The sequence below is a fragment of the Eufriesea mexicana genome, unplaced genomic scaffold (assembly GCF_001483705.2).
Source record: "Eufriesea mexicana isolate 0111107269 unplaced genomic scaffold, ASM148370v2 scaffold2632, whole genome shotgun sequence".
Lineage (NCBI taxonomy): Eukaryota > Metazoa > Arthropoda > Insecta > Hymenoptera > Apidae > Eufriesea > Eufriesea mexicana.
This window is the reverse complement of record NW_016910719.1, coordinates 38406-58442: the sequence shown is the minus strand read 5'-3', so window position 1 is coordinate 58442 and position 20037 is coordinate 38406. Positions and strand designations below refer to the sequence as shown.

The 20037-nt window shown below is 51.8% G+C and overlaps 1 protein-coding gene across 3 annotated transcripts in view; it reads left to right on the top strand.

The window, feature by feature from the left end:
* The window catches only part of hth (Meis homeobox homothorax), a 452720-nt gene that overhangs the window by 420843 nt on the left and 11840 nt on the right, over positions 1-20037 (top strand). For all 3 annotated transcript variants that reach the window (XM_017903964.1, XM_017903963.1, XM_017903962.1), the window contains one exon: positions 5751-5809. In XM_017903964.1, coding sequence (XP_017759453.1) covers positions 5751-5809 — 59 coding nt within the window. The remainder of the gene's footprint in view (positions 1-5750; positions 5810-20037) is intronic.

Here is a 20037-nt window from a genome sequence, read left to right as displayed (position 1 = left end):
AGAGCGTCGAAAGAGGGAAAAGAAGAGGAGGCCTGGGGTAGAGGAGAGGTAGTTGCGGCGGAGAGGAATGGCGCGCGAATCGAGCGCGCATTATATTCGGATAAAATGATTTTATCGATCGTAAATGCAGCGGTTGGCATCGCCGGCTTATGAGCGTCTGGATTTACAACCGCTGCCTCGGTATGTCCTCCGTGCTAGGCTCGCACGCTCCTCCTTTCTCACCGGTGCAACAAAATTGTCCTGAAAGGCGCGCGTTTCGAATGGCCGCATAAAAATTCGACGTGGAAGAGCCTGCTTTATGACTCTATCGCTCGCAACGCGCTCGGCTATTGGCCACTCGACCACCTTTTCGCGTCAGCTCCGTTTCTCTTCCCAGGTGACGTTTGCAGCGCGAGACTTTGAATTTCGACGAGAAATTTCCAGCTTGTGGAATTTCTTTTTTAACCTCACGATGATTCGGGACGACGAACCGCGAATTCTACGGGTAAAAATAAATCACGGTCATCCGGTTGACTTCGATATGGACAATCGCGAACGTGATTTTCTCCGGATGGAGATCTTACACGAAACGGGTGATTCCAAATTTTCGATTTATTTTCCCCCCGTAGAATATTCGTCCATTCAAATTTATAACGCGTTCCTAGACACCCTGTTGGACGGTAATCGCGTGAAATGGCGGGGCATTTCGCTCGTTATCCTCGCCATAAAACTCGACAACTTCGTTATCGGGTATTCGTGATTAGAAATAACCTCGGATACTTTAGCAGCACGGCGAATGCCATTCGCGAGCCGTGCGAAAGGAGACGAGCTGCGAAAAACAAATATCGGGTGTTTTATCCGGCGAGGCAGTCGAAGGAACGATTCTTCGGCGGATCAACGGCGGGCTTTCGATAGCCGATTCGATTCATTCTCTAATGGGCAATGATCACGGGGACGGCTGTTCGATCCTCGCTAATGCGAAAGCTCGCCGTTCGCGTCGCATTAGTCCGCGGTTCTCTGTACAGCAGCGAAATTGATTACCAATACCAGCTCGCTGGCTGGCTGGCTGACTATCGCGCGTTCCCGTGTCCGTGCAGTAATGATGTTTTGATGCGAGGACCCCGGTGCACCGCGCGTATCGACTGCAGTTAACTAATGGAAGCTCTCCGATAATTGCGAGCGCCGCCGGAGAGTAAATGTTGCCAGCGCGACAGTAATCATCGTTACCACCGCTGTTCTACCACACCGCGAAACGAATTCGCCCGCCTCGCCGTTCGCAAACTCTCGATAGTTCGCTACGTTTGACGAGATGAAGCCCTGCGAATTTTTAACGCCGATATCATCAGCGGAGATTACTTTGCATTCGAGAGAAATCGAATAGAAAATCTGGTCGTACGAAATCTTTCCGATTTTTTATCCGAATTTTTGCTCCAGCGCGGCGAAAGCGATTAGAAATTCAGTGTTCTATATTCCACGGTATGGGAAGGTGTTCCGTGTTCCGATTCTCTGTTTCCCCGATGTTCCTACGATTTCTACGATGTCCAAAGTGGAAGTTGCCTCGTTTCCGCGTTTCGCTTTGATGACGGGGCCGTTTCTGGCCGAAAGTCGCCGCGCAAATGGCCGACGATTCGCTCGATGCTCACGCGACGGGAGATGTCCACGAAACCGTACGAATCGAATCCACGCGGCGTATAAGCAAATTCGAGCATTATTCATGTATGCGCATGGAGCGCACTAAATTTCGTCACGGCGCCGGAAGGTCATGCGGCAGACACCCTCTCGTAACTCTGGCTTTTATGCCTTTTTCCCTCGCGGAACCGTGTCATATGTTCCTTCGCCCCCTCTTCGACCGTAAAAAAGTAACGACGAGGTTAAGCCTGACCATCGAGCATCAGCGATTTGTCAATTAGCTCCAGAGGTCTCTCGGTTGTCAATATTCGTGTCAGGTATTGCAAAAGTTATTCGGTTGAAATTGTTGTAGTAAAGAAATTAAGTACTAAAATAAATTCTGCATCATAGCGATATGGCGACGATTCCTTCCTCTGCGTTTTGTCTTTTGTTTCCCATTTCTTGGAGACGTCCTTGATCTGCGTGGCTCGAAACAGACAGGGCAGTTCTAACAGTTTCTCCACTGTTTCCACTGGATAGTATTTCTTTGCATTATAACCCCTTAACAGAAATATTGTTTCTCTTGGAAGATCACTGTACCGATGAAAAGTACGCGGAATCGGCGAATCTACGTATAAAAATAGAATAATAATTTTCTCGCAGAACTTCTCGATCCGAATTACGCTCGTGGAATACGAACGAGCTTAGGTAAAAATTTAATTCAACGTCTCCCGCGTTTCCCAGGGATCTGAAATCATCCCCTAGACCCGGTCCGGTCGCGGAGGGTTCGTTAAACGGAATTCATTAAACAGTCTTCGACGCGGAGGAACGGAAACACCGAGTGCACGGTGTCGGATGAAAAATTCAAATTCGGCTGCGAAGAGATGACGAGGCGGCGAGAGCGGCGCTTTTGCATCCCCCCGGGTGACTGGGTTTGTTTCACACCGCGAAACCGAGACGCCCCCCTCCGGCTTCATAATCAAAACTGCATTAAAATCCTGAAAGCGGGCGACGAGGGCGCGGTGAAAAGTGTTTTGTCATCCCACGGGGGTTGGCGCGACGCAATATGCCTCTCCCTTTCTCGTCGCGAGCCGAACGCTGGATCCGCGCGCGTCGTAAACCGATAATTTTACCGGGCCATTACGATCGCGCGCGATAACGAAGCCGTAAAAAGCGCATCTCCGGTCACGGTGCTTTCCCGCGAAAATACTGGCGAGCATTTTAATCGCGCTCCGCTTTTTTCGCGCCTCCTCGATCGCGATAATAACCGTAAAAACTAATTTCCCGTTGGCCGACCGTCAGCGCCGCGATCATCTCGGCTGCGTCTACAAGTGTGCGCTTCATTCATACCGCGCGGAGTTTGCGAACGGTTCGCTCTGCTCGACCGCGACTCTTTAACGTGCGTCGTAAAATGGACGTTTCGCTTCTTCCCGCGAGGAGGGGTCGCCGGCGAGGGGTTTTCGCGGACGTTTGCCTGGCAGTAAATGCAAATTCGATAAAGATCGGGAGCTTCTGGTTGAACGTGGAGGATCGGAACGTTCGGCGGGAGTCGGGGGTCTGCCGGTGGAAAACAACGGGAGCCACGCTGACCGACCAAGAGTTAACGCGCGATTCGCGAAACCACCCCCGTGACGAGACTGTCGGAGGGGCGAGGGATGACAGAACCGTTTGCCAGCCGCTACCTCGACTGTAAAATTTCATCCTGTCCGTTCTCTGCGCGGCGGGCTTAAGTTTTCCGGTGGCGAAGATATTTTTGCCGGTTTCCAACCCCTCCCCCATCGAGAAGCGAAGGAAAGAGAGAGAAAAGGTTGGGCAGTTGCCACTGCTTCCGTCCCCTTCCGCTCTCCGCTCTTTCTCTCTCTGTCTCTCTTCTTCCCGGGCTAGGGGTTGTGCGCCATTGTTCGGGCGATATTTCAGCCACGGGGGTGGTTGCCAGAAGGGCGGCGCGGGGGTTGGCGGCGGTAGTCAGCTGGCTGTGACACGCTGCCTACGCCGCCAAAGGGGAACCAGAGGCGTTTAGGAGTATTTGGGGGCTGGAAAGGGGCCCTCGGTTTATACAAGCAGGGATACTCTTTCATCCAACGATAGCCGAGGCCTTGACTTTGAGGGGAGCCGGTGTTGCGATCCTCCCGCGCGTTTACACACCCGCCGGTCTTCCATTTCTAGTACCGTAGCACGTTCTCTATCCACGATCCGTGTTTCGTGTCCACTTGTCGTTTGTTCAAGAGGGTGTCGAGTCCGTGATTTTTCTTCGCCGTTTACCCACCAGTTCTTCGTGGCAAACCACGCGAAACTCTGTACGTCGTGTTAAATTACACGCGGTATATTCGCTAAAATTTCCTATATTATTCCACAGTCGATTACCACGCGCCTTTTCGCGCGTTACCATCGACATCCGCAGGTCCATGCAGCTCTGCAGCTTGTACTAATTGAACTGGAAGTCTCGGGACGCTCGGCGTCCTCGACTTCCGCGCGAGTTGGAGCCGGTCGGACCGGCTACTCGCAACTGGCTGAGCGCGTCGGACTAGAGTTTAATAATTATTATTCATAAGACTCCGCCGGGAGTCGGCCAGGCGTGAGACCGAACAAGAAAGATGCGACGCGAAACAAGAGGGGCTGCAGCTGCCACCGCGTTCCTCTCTCGCCCATCCCTCTCCTCGCCCATCGGAACCATGGTTTTCCACGATGAGGAGGGGGTGTGCTCTCGAGTCAGTCGAGCAGAAACCCAATCACTTCCGGCGTCTGCGCCCATTAGGGCGCCGCGACGCTGACGTCGGCTGACGTACGCCCTTTCGCCTGTCTTCCTTCCTCCGTCGCGCCTCCTCCCCTTCCTTTCCCTCTTCGTTTCCCTCTTCGTGGCCAGCCACCGCCAACCCCCACGGTTGGACCTCTCCCAAACTCGAAATAGACCGCAGATCTATTGTTTGGAAAGCGCTCACACGGAAGCTCCTTCAGCGTGGCTAATGACGTATCGAGGATGCCGGCTCTCTTCTTGCCACCCCCGTTTGCTCCGTCTTCCGCCGACAACACACCGCCCCCTTTTTCTTCGTTGTTAGCGAGATAATAGGTCGCGCTGCGGCGGGGTTACAGTCTATTCCCTCGGGCTGCCCCTTGAAAAATGTATTCGGGATATCGATGCTAGCGGAAGAGGTTTTCTTTCATCGAGCACCGCGATACGCCAAGCGTATAATTATCGGCAAAAGTTGCGCTAGCGAAATAAGGAACAGAGTTCGAGCTTCGTGGACGCGAGAGAATTTCGTAACTTGTCCATGCTTTACGCGCGACGTTTCTTTATACGAAGGAGAGAAAAGGAAAATGGCGATGGACGAAGACGAGGGCGAAAAGACGGTGGATGTAACGAGGGACACAGTTCGAAACCGGCCATTGTGGCGCGCACCTGTAGTCCTCTTTCGGTCGTGCATTTCGCTCGACCACTTCGTCAAATTAACATACACGATTCGGCCGGAAATTACGTCCGACAATTACCGACCTTACGCCGATGAAATATCGACGGTGCCCGCCCCGGCCGGCCAAATTGAGATGAACGATACATCGACGTACGTACGCGCGTTCTGACCGAGCTTTCGACCTTATCACGCCGATCGCCTAATGCCCGCTGCCCATGATCCACTGATCTACATAATGAGTCATGAATACGTCTGGCTACCTGACTGCTATCGTTATCTCTGATTACCCGAATAGATTTCTTGCCAGGGACGCTGCTGCGAGGAGATCCGCGGGCAGCTAAATGACCGATGTTAGACGTAGATTTTTCCCCCCCCCCCCCCCCCCTCTCGAGTTAATGTATAGTTGGCATTTAACGGGGGTGGAGAAATTGCGAAATGTTCCTGGAACTCGTTTAGATCGGTGGCAATAGGCATTCGAAACGAGGTAAAGAGGTATTACTTCGAGCCGTTAATTTCCTTCTTAACTCGATAGCGAAATAACCGAGTTTGACAAACGTCGCTGTCATAATTCCCCATTTCTCCTGTCGTATTTCTCTGTTTATTATTACATGTCGCCGTGAAAGATTATAGCGGGAGATCGGTAATCTTGTGTAAGATTGAATACTTTCTTTGAATATTTCCTTTCTGTAATAAAGGATCGAGTAAGGTAACGACTATAGTATTTAATTTCTAATTGACACGTTTCGTTTGTTACAGGTTCATCAACGCGAGGCGTAGAATCGTGCAACCCATGATCGACCAGAGCAATCGAGCCGGTAAGACGAGCCCAATTCTGTCAACAGACCCTTACACACACACATACAACACCGAAGACGCGTATAATTTCATGTCACCTGTGCCGGGCATGCATCACGGATACGTTTATCCGGCTTATCACGAGGGTTACACTCCCGGTCCTTATCGCTTGACGTAGATCGATGCGTTGTAACGAAGGAATCCGGCGTGGCCGTAAAGGCTCATCGGATTCGATGTCTCTTATTAACCTAAGATCGTTTCCATTAGGCACTTTCTTTCTTTTCGTCCTCGCGTCGTTTAACACGGAGCTTGCGATTTTATCGAATAATTGTTCTTCGTTATACCAATACGCAATATATTACATACGTCGTGTCAAATTATCATTGTTTCACTTCGTTAATTTTTATAGTACTCTAGGGAATCGTTGGATTTGTTAGAAAAATTCGTTTCTATTTTATCGCAATTTTATCTTCAGTTACTTTTCTACTTTAGCGAAAATTCTAATTTTAGTAGCTTAATTTAGTTTGTTCATCGCGTTTTGAGTTTTTCGTTCTAGGATTAAATTAGACGCCATCTTTGTTGACACATGGTCGTTGGCAAAATTTTCGGGATAGTCGTTCTTCGATCACTGCCCATTTATCTACCCCTAGACGTAAGATCCTAGTTGTATAGACGCTCGCTAGAATGGAATTGAAGAAGTGGCAATCACGTCGCCAGTTAATTCGCCGCCCCTCTTAGGGTAATTCGACGAAGAATTGACCGCGACGTGTTGTCCGTCGCGACTCATGTAATTCGGCTGCTGTGGAAGTTGTCGCGTTTCCAAGCGCCGTGGCCACCTTGATAATTTATCAATAAAGGAACAATCTGAACCGTATTAACCGGTGGCTCGTTTTGTTTCTTTGGCGGAAGCCAATTATCCCCGTGACTCGATTATCGTCGATCGTAATCGCGCGCTTCGTTCGACCTCTCCATTTTCTGTCTCGTTAGCGCTCCAACTTCGAATTCGGCCGATGTACTTTGTAATTTCTCCCCGAGCAACGAACTTGATCTTAATCCGGTAAAATACACCTCGCGATACGCGCGATCCTTTTCTTAAACTTCTGTTCGTTCTTCGAGGCTCCACATCGCGACGTACGCTTACCTGGAACCAAAAGTTTCTCGTCTAGATAACATCCGGGTTCGATATTGCAAATGGAAGTTTGGAGAAAATTTCGTTTCGGAAAAAAGAAAAAGATGTAATGTAAATTATAATTAATTTGATTTATGGGGTGATTTTTACTCGAGTTATATTTTTTCAAATTTATTTAAATTTATCTCGTTATTATTATTATAGAGAGAAATGTACACGACGAGATTCGGTAGTTTCGCTTCAACATATCAGATACCGCCCAACGGATTTTAACGCCACGCTCGAAATTCACCCTCGCCGAGGTATCAGCGAGCGAAAAAAGCGTGGAAACACGAAGGGAGGAAGAAGAACATGGAGCCTCCGGTTTCCGGGCCGTGTAATCTGTAAAGACGTCGCGTTTACGAGGAGGGAATCACTTCGTTTGCAGTAAAAGGCGACAACAACGGTTACCTAGCCTGGTGTTGGGGATCGTGGAAGCAGCGTTGCCCTCTCCTCTTGGGGTTCAAGGGTTCGCCTAGTGATTCGGATGATGGCGGGAGGGCTGTTTCGTGAGGGCCCTGGTCGGGCAAAAGGTGGATAACGTTCCGGATAACGTTCGGATAACGGCGGGATAATTGGTAGCGGTGATCAGACCGGGTTTTACGAGCAGTCGACATGCCTCTCGCCCCTCGCCTCGACCCCCCCTCTGTGCGCTGTCTTTTTCGACCTTTCTCTCGTTACGTTTCTTTGTTTCCTCGGAGGAGAGCAAAGCTGCTGCGACGGGGGTGGTTCTCTCGGTTAAACGGTCGAAACGAGCCAGAGAGCTCGATACAGCTCGTATTTTTACGACCGACTCCCTCATAAACACCCACTGAGTTACGGGTTGTTTGCTCCAGCTCGGAGCTCGGCTTTCGGGGCGCTTTCGTTCCGCGAGTAGCTCGTTTCGCAAGTATCCGGAAATGCTCGTTCATCGTCAGCCTCGTGGTCGTGTAGCTACTTACTTGGAAAATCTGTTCGTCATCTGCGGCGAGAAACTTTCGTTTATGCGAAGGGAACAGGGAATATCCAGTTATCGAGGAAACTCGTCTATTCGCTGTCATCGACCACGAGTAGAGGAATTCTAGGTTCGTTTCTATCGGATTGTTATATCTGCAAATCGGAAAGTACGTCGACTTATTCCCTGGAATTTAAAGACATCGCCGACGAACTAGAAGTACGTTCCGCTATCGAATTTAAGTCAGTTGTATCTCGAGCACGCGTGTAGCATCGGAGTAACTTGGGCGCGAGAAAGAGCGTCACGGAGGGAACTAACGAGCCGAAATGTCGCCGTCCGTATCGGGAGTAAAGTGGAAACCCGTGTACGGTTAGATCGTCATCCCGAGTCAATCCTGATCACGGCCACTTCGCAACCCCTTTTCCTTCGCGTGTACCATCGCTCCTCCGGTCTCTTCCCAGAGAGCCTCGCCTCTCGAATTGAAATCGATGGCGTTACACGAGAATTTCGCGGACCGACCTGCCAAACCGTGGACCCGGGTTCCGTGATGCTCGGACTGCGGAGAAAAATTCGCGAGACCACACGGTATTCGCCCTCGTTCCCGTCCATTTTTCCAACTCCTCCGGGACCCGAGCTTGGCAGCGTTCAGCCCTCTCTCCCGACTCCTCGACGATCAGCAGTCCATTAAAGCTTAATAGCCGAAGCATTAGGCCCCTGGGCAGATTTTGCTCGAACGGAAGCGAGATAAATGTGTCTTTCGAATGCTCCTGGTCCCCCGTGGATCGGTGAACCACAGGTTCTTCTGCTGTTCTCAACTTGGGTCGCCAGGTGAGACGTTCCGTTCCGAAACGTGGATCGATAATTGTCTTTGCGTCGATGGTATCTGCAATTTGCGTGGCTTCCTCCGGACTCCATTAATCACGCGTAGATCGACTCGGTTTTGACTCGGCTCGATATTAGGCTCCTATCGGTTACCTACCCTTTGTAAACGAGTGGTTGAAAACGATGATCTTAATCGTTCTACTCTAATCCAGGCTAGATAACCCGTTCGCGTGTTCCTTATCCGCAGTGTACCGTAAAAATCTACCATCTTCTCGTGAACTAGTCGCCCATTCGTCACGGTGTCGTCGTTTACGTATCACTTTGCCTAGAGGAGAGAGAGTCCATTGCTGAACGCAGCTTAGAATACCAAACGGTTGACTCGAGGAGAACAGCTAATAGTCCTCGGAGGTCCGATTTCTCGTGGCGTGCAATCACGACGAGTCGCTGGGAGCTGATCGCCGGTTGCGAGCAGCGGACGCTGTTGCGCGAGCCCTGTCATTTCTCAGGTTCTTTTATCCGGAAATATTACGTGCATCGCGATGAAAGAGGGAGTATAGGGTGAAGGGATGAACGGGAGGGGGGCTCGTTCGAATTATATTAGGCCGGGCCGCTAATTCAGAACACGTTCCGCGGCGACGTGGCTGCAACATCTCGGGAGAGTGAACGGGCGAGGACCCCGTGAGAGGGAACGGGCGCATCCTCCGCGTCGCGCTTCTTCGTGTCGAGCTAATGACGCGCGTCGACTCGATCATCAATCATACTTTCATTACGCGGATCGCAGCTGCTCCGCATTGACTCCGCGTGGCCCGCGGCCCATTGTTATTATTCCCGGGTTGCAGCGCCTCGTCCCGCTCCGCCGGTCCCGTGTCCCGGCTACAGCCCTGTTCTTGTACCAGCGATAACGACAGACCCGGCGCAATCAGTGATTTCATGCCTCGCCTCTGCCCCGATAACGATTCGTTCGAAGGTAGCGCGTCGCGTGGATCCAGAAGAATAAAGCTGATGATGAAGATCCTGCGTGGTTCTTGTTCCAGTTTCCAGCCAGGGAACACAGCGCCTGTGCGGCTGTGGCTGGCTGATGGTAAGCATGATTGGGGATGTTTGTCGTGGCTGATGAAGGTTGGCGGTTGGTCGGAGTTGAGACATTGACGAGCGGGGACGACTGGTTAGTAGGTTTTCACGAGGATGGGATTTGTATTAGGAGTAATGGCGTCTTTGTCGTGCAATTTATGAAGCGTAGGAAGATTCAGCGGCGATGCTAGGGTGATAAACATTCGAGTGGCAGAAACAAATGATTCGCTGCTATTCCTATACTTTGCATAATTATAATACATGTACACACCGCGGGTATGCAAGGGGTATCGATCATCGGCTAGGCCCGGCTAAACGGGGTAATCCTTCAAGAAAATAATACGGACCACCGAATCGGCCTTCGGTTATTTCTCTCGTTGCTAAACGCGGCAGAAAAAGGCAATTTTCCGAGTAACAGGCCGCCATGCCCTTCGTACTCGTTCGAGCAAGGAAATCCCCAACGCGTGTCTCTTTGATCGCGAGGAGGGCACGATATAAACGTAATAGAATCCGGATCCGGGGAGACACGGAGGCAGCTTGTACGTCGTAAAACGGTGCGTCGCGGGTTTATACTTTATAGTTCGAGTGGCTGCTCTCGCCCTGTGTATCGTGCGCGCCATCCAATGGGGAAGGATTTAAAAGGGATCGTGGTTTTACGGCCGGTATTAGGAGAGCGGTAGCGCTAAAACCGCGCAGGGAGGAGGATGCCTTTACTGCCTTCGCGGGCGTGCGTGAACGCGGCTAATTTTACGCTAATTTCCAGCACCACGGCTAACACTCGATAGTCATCGTCGATCGGGCCTACGTTGATCCCATTTTAATAATTTTTCCCCGGTCTTCCTTCTCCACTCGTGCTTTCGTTGCTCGATGTTCCACCGAACGAGAGAGATAACGGGGGTGTTTTTGTCCCTTCGGTGGCAAATCGTAATGCAAAATTCGGACAATTCGTAGTTCGGTAGATAGAATATTTGGAGAGCCGTGGAACATCGGTTTTACGCGTCTCGTTATCGTCGCGCTGCCGTTTCTGTGGCCGTCAGATTTTTGAAACGTCGGATAGTTTATTGCGAATGATCGGTGGTGTTTTCACGCGTTTCGCCGGCGCACGTTCCAATCAGTAGATTGTGGAGCTTTGATTCCGTAACGGCCCGTAATCGAATTCAATTTACACGCTGACCATCCGATTTGAAAGTGTAATGTAATATTTTAGAAGGGGCGGGGCTGGGGGTGGTCGGTCTGTTTTTGAACGATGCTGCAACATGGAATCCACTAATGGGAATTGGCGGTCGCGTTCCAAAAACACGCGGCCCCCCTGATCATAAAGCGACGTCGAAACGCAGAAATTCTACATTGTTCCGCGTACAAATTGGATGGATTCTCAGAAGCGGCGGCAAGCGAAATTGACGGAGGAGCGTGATGGCACTAAATGGCGCGATGCTAAGCAGAAGTTCCGCAGCGAGCTTTCCTTTAAATGTTCCGCGAAAGTCGCATAAATTTCCCGTCCATCCTGCAGATATTTCGCTCACCGTTCCTTGCTACCCCGTTCGATCGCGAAACGAAAGAGAGGAGACCCCATCGCGGTTCTTCTATTTTTAACCGTGAAAGGAATCGGAATCTTCGGAGTAGAAATTATTCCAGGGTCACTCGCGATTCGACCGTGTCTTCTCCGTTAGAAACGATACCCCGTGCCGTACCGGAAGATCTTGCCGCGTTCCTTTAGCCCCAGTCCGTGACCCGGCGTCTCGACGCCAACGACGCAGCACCGGCAACAGCGACGGAATCGCCTTCCCTTCGCGTGTTCGCGAAACGAGGCAGTAAAAACGTAACAGCGGCCCCGAAGTACCGTAAAGCTGTGACCGTACGGTGCATTTCGTAACGATGCCGCGATAAAAGGCGTCGGCCAAGCTCGCGCGAACCTTCCGCCGCTGTTTCCCTTCGTTCCCGTTGTCGAACAACTTGTTCCCGATAGCGCCAAGCCGGCCGCACATTTTTCGTCACCTTGCCTCGATTGAAATTTCGAGATTGCGATTCTAGAGCGACCGTGATTAATCGTATCCCCCGCGAACTAGGGTATGCCTGTCGAAAGAGGCGAATTTTTCTTCTCTCTCTCCCTGGACTGTGCCTCGGAGTTTTCAAAGTTAGCACGGAGCTAAGAGAATAACGAGTCCGAGACTTGCAAAATCTCTGAAACTCGACAGACTTGGAAAGGGTAGCGATTAACCCTTTGCGGACGAGCGTCGGGTATACGCGTTCGGTGGAAACTATCGGTTTCTCCGAGGAACTCGTATACGCGTTCGGCGAAAACAAGTGATAGGGCCGAGGGACTCACAAATGTGTCCCACGTATGAGCGTTGCTATGAGAAAATACATATATGCGTCCGCTGTTGCGGCCCTAGGACCGCACGTTCCAAGTTAAGTGGTGGACTGTTTTATGTCCTTATTGCCAGCGTCGCTGTGAACGAAAATCGCGTTTAAGCTGAAACGAGCACTGGTAGTACTCGGCTCCACGATACGATGTATTCAAAATCGCTACGTCCGCAAAGGGTTGAAGGAACAATGCGTTCAAGCCTTGGAAAGACGTCGAAAGCTCCGAGATTCCTCGCTTCCTGTTATTAGACGAGCCACGATTTCCCTTCTGGTGGTCGTCGAGGCACGATTTACCGCGAATCGTGCGCCACCACAGTCCCAATAAACACCGCCTCACCCGCGTTCGGTTTTACGAGACGCGTTCGATTTACGCGTACGTAGAAACGAAGGCCATGAAAAGGGCAAAGGAATCGACGAGGAAACGCGACGAGTGCGTGGAAGATATCTTAATTGCCGGTTTTGCTTATTATTCCCGGCATTCGTCGGTAGCCACGGGTCAACGCTGGCTATGGGAGTTCAGAGCCATAGATCACGGGGAAAGGTCGGCTTCGTGTCGACCGTGCCCCGTCTCTGTTCCACCAGTCGTTTCACAGTGCGATTCTTCTCCTTCCTTTTCCCCGACGTCTTCGGCTTCCTCTCTACGCTCACTTTCACAGAAGCTCGATTGTCGTTTACGATCGCCTGTTCGTTTTCCCATGCTGTCAGAGATCGACAGGCGAACGTCCGTGACCGTCGACTGTTAATAGCCCGGCGTCCCTTGCAGGACCGACTCTGCGGCGCATCCGGCGATTAGTGTTTAATTGGCCGGCTTGTTTTTAATTCCACCGGTCGCGTGCGTGCCGCGTAATCGCGTTACGGGCTGATCCTAATCGGATAGGGTTGGTACCGGACGCTTTGGGCGATTGTTCGGTGGCTGGATCGCGAAAGAGAGCTTCCGTCCATCGACGAAAGTTTCTAACCTCGAATCGTAGCAAATAGCGAATTCGTTAGCCACGCGTCGAGATTTCCTGGTTCTCTACGGGGTAAGAAATCAGCGAGATCTACTCGAGAGCGCATCCGTTGACTCCCCTAACGTCGATCCCAAATCAAACGCTCGAGACGTCTTAACGAAACGACCAGGATCAAAGATCCCCGGGAGTCGTTCATCGAATATTCCGATCGGTCCGCGAAAGCAGCCCCTTGCGAATCAGCTCGCGGACCATTCGTCACGCACTCGCTGAGAGGTCTCGGTTGATAACGCGCCTGCACCCCTCCTCCGCGTCGTCCCCCATTGCGGCGCGGAACGCTATCTGACCGTGGAAAGAGAGAAGGTCCCTCGAAGCCAAGGCTCGGGTCCAGTTTAGTCGGACGCGTACAGTACATCCACTCCATCTCACTTGGCCGGCATCCCCTTGGCCCCGTCGCAACCCCCTCGGTCTCCGGGCACATCCGATTCCCCTTTTCTCGTCGTTCTTCCCGGCCTATCCTTCGTCCTGCTCTTCTCTTCCCGTCCGGCCGGCGGATCGGCTGGCGTCGTCCCTTCCGCGCTGACCATCAATCAAGCTTGTCAATTTGTAATGGCGATTCTCTGTGTCCATCTCGGGAGAGCGGTCCAGACACCCCAGCCCACGCTCTCTCCGTTCCCTTCTTCCGTCTCGTCTCTCTCTCTCTCTCTCTCTCCGCCCTGTCCGGCGCGGTTCGATCTCCGCGCCACTCTATATCTGGCTAACTCGTCGAGAAGGGGGATGGTGAAGGAGGTTCTCGTCTCTCTGTCTCTCTTTCTTGCTTTCTTTCCTCCTTTTTCCATTCGCTCTTTCTCCGTCCCCCTCTTTCTCTCTCGCTTTCTCCCGTTTTCTCTGACGGTGGCTGGACACCAGCCCGCTGTAAACGTTCCTGCTGGCACTGATGGGATATCGGTAGATGGAGAAAAAGAGAAAGCCCCTTGCCGTCCGGTCCAACGTCCCCCTCGGCCGCCTCGTGGTCCACCGGTGCGCTAAATAAAATGGATGTCCTGGGGTCGGGAATCGGGAGAAATTGCGAACACCCCGTACGTCACCAACCCCTGCAACCCCCCGGCGAACGTCATCGAAAGCGCCGACGTCGACCACTCCGTTGTCCGACATCGACTTCGCCTTGGACTCGAATCCAACGAGAAGAATCCGAATTCGCCTTTCAAATTTTCCTCTTCGTTCGCCTCATTATCGCGAATCATCGTCGGTTTAGACGAGGTTCCCGATGCTTTCATCTCCGACCGAGCCTCGGTCGTGAGCGACGTTTGGTTATTTTTTTAAAGGGACACGGAGGAGGAATATTGGGAATGTTATAACGGGTGATTTAGGTGGTCCAATTTTATTCACTTTCGCGGTGTCTAACGGGGTCGTACAATTTTTTATCGCGCATCGTAACCCTATAAAATTCCCGCGGAACGCTTCGCGTGCATAATAAATATAACCCTCTCAGGATATCCGAGTTTGAAAACTCTAAAAGTCTTAAGCGAATTTACGGTCCGAATAAAACTGCCTAATGAAATAAAGTACCGGTTCCCTTTCTATCAGTGGAGTAACAAAATTGTATAATATAAACTTTCCACCGTGGTCCGCGTAAATCTTCGAATATCCCAGTGTCGAGTCGCGATAAATTTCTCCCGCGTCTGTCCGCCATGTTCCACTCGTCGAATTAGCCATCTTCCCGTACGTTCGTTTAACGTGTACCCGTGTAACGGATTTTTCCACGAATAAGGAGCGATATTTCACCGTGGCCCGTGGAGAACAATCGGGAATCGAGGGGACAGTTAAAAGAGAGAGGACGATTCCTGCCCCTTGGTCGGCCTCGCCGGCCATATAAGATTTTTTCTCCGCGTTTCGTGTCACGTAGACGTGATATAGAGTTACTTAGAGAACCGATCCCTCGCGCATTACGGCCCTAACGTTTGAAAGGTGCTGGATACGGCTCCTTATACGACATAGATCATACGTTAATTGAAATGGGGTGCATGAGCGCCAGTCGTCGAATACAAACGACCGACTTATAGAAATGTTATTATTTGCCGGAGGGTGAGCGGAACTGGGACACAACCAGCTTAGCCGGGGAAATTGCATCCGCTCGTACTAGAGTCTCGATCAACGCGCAGCGTTTTCAGTGATTAAACGCGATATTGAGCCGGCGGAGGCTGAGCGTTCCGAATTATTCCACGAGCGAAGAACTCGGACGTTGTTCCGCGGTTAATGGGTTCGTATGATGCTTATTTAAAAATGGTTCATGTCGGAAAATACACGTATCGTTGCTATTGACAGGAATCTACTACGCCAGTGTTAGCTGATTTCGAAGATTCGTTAAGTCTGTGTATAAACTGACGAACGATAGAAACGTGTACTTATTTGTAGTCTTTCTGGCAGCAGCGCGTCACCCTTTATTTTTACCACGAGATTCGTATTACCTACCCCCGTGTCCGTTCATAAATCGTTACACGTCTCATGAACCAAAGCAGAGGCACACCGTGTCGCATTCGAGGCACGCGGCCACCGCGTCGAATACGACGCGTCGACTAATTTCCTCCAGCGAAATCCGCTCCCATGTAAACGAGCCAAGAGGTCCATTTCGTTACTGGCTACGTACGTGTATAAACCGACGCCAGGGGTGGCTTCTCGACCACGGAAATGAAGTCTTGGACGGTCACGATCGCTATGAAAAGATAAGGTCCGAGTTCTCCGGGGGCCCTGGACACTGGCCTCCCTCGCCGCCACCCTCTCTGTCCACCTCTGCGACCCCTCCCGTCCTCCGTCCCATTCTCGTCTCTTCCAACTAGATTTTTCATGCCGTGGATCGCGTCCGGTGTATCAACCCGTACCTAGAACGCTCCGCCGTGGCTACCACGTATCACGGAGGGTGGACCTATCTTATCGGCGTAGCCATAATGGCCTGTTCTATCTCATCTCGAGTCTCGTTGACCGTTTGCCCCTAGACCACTTTCGCCATCAAGGCTCCACCGCGGTAATGGCGAGCAGGAAGAAACCTGGCTCGCTTCGAGGGCCGACGGACATGGGTTGGCAAGGGGATGGTATCGTGGAAACGCATCGACGCCGTTGCCCGGCTGTTAAGTCGCTCTATCGTCCATCGGGGCGACGCTTTTCGATTCCGCGACGCGAGATCGTCGCGTCGTGCGGCTCTTTTCCACCGAGTCGCGTCTCACGAAGGAACTCGTATCGAGCTCAGGTACGCGAATGTTTCACGATCGTTTCCTGCTTCCTCCTACGTATTATCGCATTCGATAAATTTCCTTGCGATTTAGAGCTGTCTTTTTTCGCCCGTGTAATTCGCGCAGTCCTCGTGAAATAAAAGCCCCTCTCGATGGGTGTCCCTCGATTAAGAAATTGAAGTTTAAACGATCGCGCCCCCCGATCCTTCCTTTGGCGATGGAATGGACGTACGTGAGAGAGGCCAGTCGTCCGGTTAAAGAGCAGGAGGAACGAGTAGCCGCGGATTACACACGGGAAGCCGAACGTCGAAGCAAAGTTCAGTGAGGCCGGAGTTACTTCGCGACATTTAAACGACCAGCCAGCCGCTGCTCGGCTTATTTATGTCCGTCGTAAGGAGAGACACTTCCGACGTTTGTGGCTCTCATAACCTCCGTTTATTGACACTGTTAAGAATGCTCTGTGTAATCCACCGGACGGGGTGCCCCCGACGGGGCTGTTGCATCCGCTCGCCTCGTTAAAATCGTAATTCCGCGTCCACCTTTAGCGGCGCATTATTATTTCAATGGCCGCCCCTCGCGCTCGTCCCGTTCGTACGATGGATGGAATTGAAAGGAATCGCGATGACGTTCACTCTTGGACGCTTGATTAATCGAGGCTCGAGCAAGGTGCCGAGTGGCGCGTCTCTCTGTTTGCTGACGTCCACTTTGATTCCCCGCGGGACTCCTAATAAATATTCAGCGCGAGAGGCGATACCTACGATTGACGTTAAAAGGTGCTTTTGCGAAACCTTCGGATTTCATATCGCGTATATTCGAGAAATCGCGTGTTCGTCTTGAACACGGTCTCGCGTAGCAACGCCTTGCCTATGATTTATCGATCCTCGATCGAGCGCGAACGGAATTCGACGACCGGTTCCCCGGTGATCGAACAACCCAACGGATGTACCCTCTGCCACTTGGATGTTCGCATAAACCGCATCTCCTAAACGCGAAAGAACGTCGGAGCGGGCCGAGTAGCTGGCAAAGAAACGATCGCGAGATGCAACCTAACCGTGATCCCCGTTTTCCCTGGGTCCTCGCGATCCGCCATATGGCGTGCTTGTTACCGAGACGGGAATTCCATAAACGTTCCTAATCTCCGAATTCGAGGACGAAAACGTTGTCCCAGGCGATCGTCGTGCACATGTCGACGCGCCTATGGTCCCTGGAGCGACAAAACCACGCGAAACTCGACGGCGTAGGCAGGTCCACTGGCATGGCCCTCCTTAATTATCATAATTTATAGCCAATCGGTTAATTAAAATATCTAAATACCGTATAGGCCGCATAAGATCCGATAATATATATCCGTGCCAAGCGGTTGTCCCCCTCCCCTCCGCCCCGTAGCGTCTCGTTCGCTTCGTACCTTATAAATATTAAATGTTTTATGGACCGGGCAATACGCGTCTCTCCCTCCCGCCCCTGCCCCTTCGCTCCACCTTTCTCCGTCCGTGCTGGTCGTTCGATCATTAATTATTTATCGCGTCAACTAAGGAGCCAGTCAGCCGCGAGCGCTCCTCGGGTTTTATCGAATCGCCTGGCGGATTTAGCGAATCTCGATCCGTCTGTGTCCGGTCGATAGAAATTTATGTGGACTCGTAACGGAGGGCGGGGGTGAACGGTCGGGGGTTGGGGAAAAAAACAGCCGAGGCTGAAGAACTGGGTTAAAATATGCCAACGCTCGCGGTCGCGGGGAGGGGGTAAATTAATTTCGGCTTGTCACGGGGAGGACATCCATAAATGCAGTAGCTTCTTTGCTGCCCCGTCCCGCTTCGCGTATACTCCTTCCTCGTCCCTTTCTCTCCCATTCTTCTTCTTTCTTCTCTCTCCTCCCGCTTTCTCTCCCATTAAGATCGCTCTGCATCTCGTAGGACAAAAATCCGCCTCGTAACGCCGGACGCTTATGCATTCGTAAATAAGTACTCGGTCGAACGTTGCTCGTCGCCAATCGATGTCGCTTTCCTCTCCTTTCCGCGCCTCCGCGTTGGGCTGCATCGGAAGCACGACGCCGAGATTCGTGTTTTTTTTTTTCCGTGAAAAAGAGAGACACGGGTATGTACACGTTCGTAGCGATCGCCGGGATCCAGCGGGCGACAAAAAGAATCGCTGCGTTGTTACTTTGAATAAGAACGTTCACCGCGTCGTCGAAACAGACGACCGACACGTTCTTCCAGCTAGCCCCGGAGAAAACAGCGCGGCCGGAAAAGCCGGTCGTCGTTTCGTTTCCACGATGGAACGCGATCGAACCAACCGCTCGATACCCTCGCGAGGCAAACAAAGGCGGCCGAGCGCGCGCGTTTCGACTCGATTTCCCGGAGATTTCGTCGGCGTTCCACGATCTGCCGGTGCAACGGAACAACCGGCTGCTCTCGATCGATGTCCGCCGCTGGATATCCGAGAGCAGGAGCGTAGGAAAGTACCGAAACGGCCGGGCGGGGTGCACGTTAGGAAAGGGAAGTTGCTTGCTGGAGACAGCGGAAGAAAAATAGCGGAAGTCATCGACCTCCAAGGGGCTATATATCAGAGGGTCGCAGGGGGAGCCTGCGGGGCTTTGTGTGCGGCCGTTTCCACTCCGTGTACACGTTCGCCCGCTTCGCGTGGACGTCTGTGCACGTACGCGAGAGAAAGAGGTCGGGGGTGAGGTTAAAATCGGGGAAGAAGGAGGAAGTGGAAGGAGGAGGCAGAGGAGTGGATGGCGGGCGAATCTAGGATAGTAGTCCTAGCGTTTCATCATCGGTACGAAGGACAACGATGACCCGAGTTCACCGTTCTCCCCGATGTCGTCGGGTCGTGGATTTATCTTAAATGAGACTCCCTCTGGGCTTAACTCGGCTTGGCAAGGCCAGGCGACTGCCTCGTATTCGCGCTAGGGTATATTTCTGATTGATTAAATTCCTGCAATTACGTCGTGTCGTATATCACACCGGGTATCCCCGGAGAGGTTGTTTCAAGTCCTGCCGGCGAGTATTGTTTCGTCACCCAACAGGGTTCTTCGAGTCAGTCTCGCGTCTTAGAAGGATTTCCCTGGTTAGAAGTTTCCGACGTCGACTGAGGAGAATTAGGTGTCCCATCATCCTTGGGTGTCGATCATCCAACGAACGTCTGTGCGAAAAGTAGATTCGACCGACTTGGTCAGCCACGAATCACTGATTTTCCGCGTTCGAGGAGTAACGCGAAAATTTCGGCGAGACGATACGTTCGGTTTCACGAGGGATAAAGCGTACAGGTACTTTCGGCTAGGGTATAGTAACCACGGGAGCACGCTATCCGACGTAAATTACCGCGCGAGTCCGCGTTTTGACAATACGATGCAAAGGCTGGCGGAGCAAGCGGCGCGTGACGATGTCAACCGGTTTCCGGAATTGTTTCCATTAGCCGTTTTAATCATACCATTTACGGATTCGAGTACGCGCCGACAATGGTGTATCGCCGTCGATTCGGCAGAAATTCATTGTGGAATCGTCACAATACACACCGGCCTTCGTGACACCGATATTATTCTCTCCTCGCCCGACGACATTATCTTCGATCGCCGTCGAAACGAACAATGCTAGGAAACGGTAGACGACGCGACGAGAGAAAAAGAGGGAGACACCGTTACGAGAAATCGCGGAGAGAGAGAGCGAGAGAGAGAGAGAGGAAGAAAAAATACAGCAACGCGGATAGTCGTAGGGAA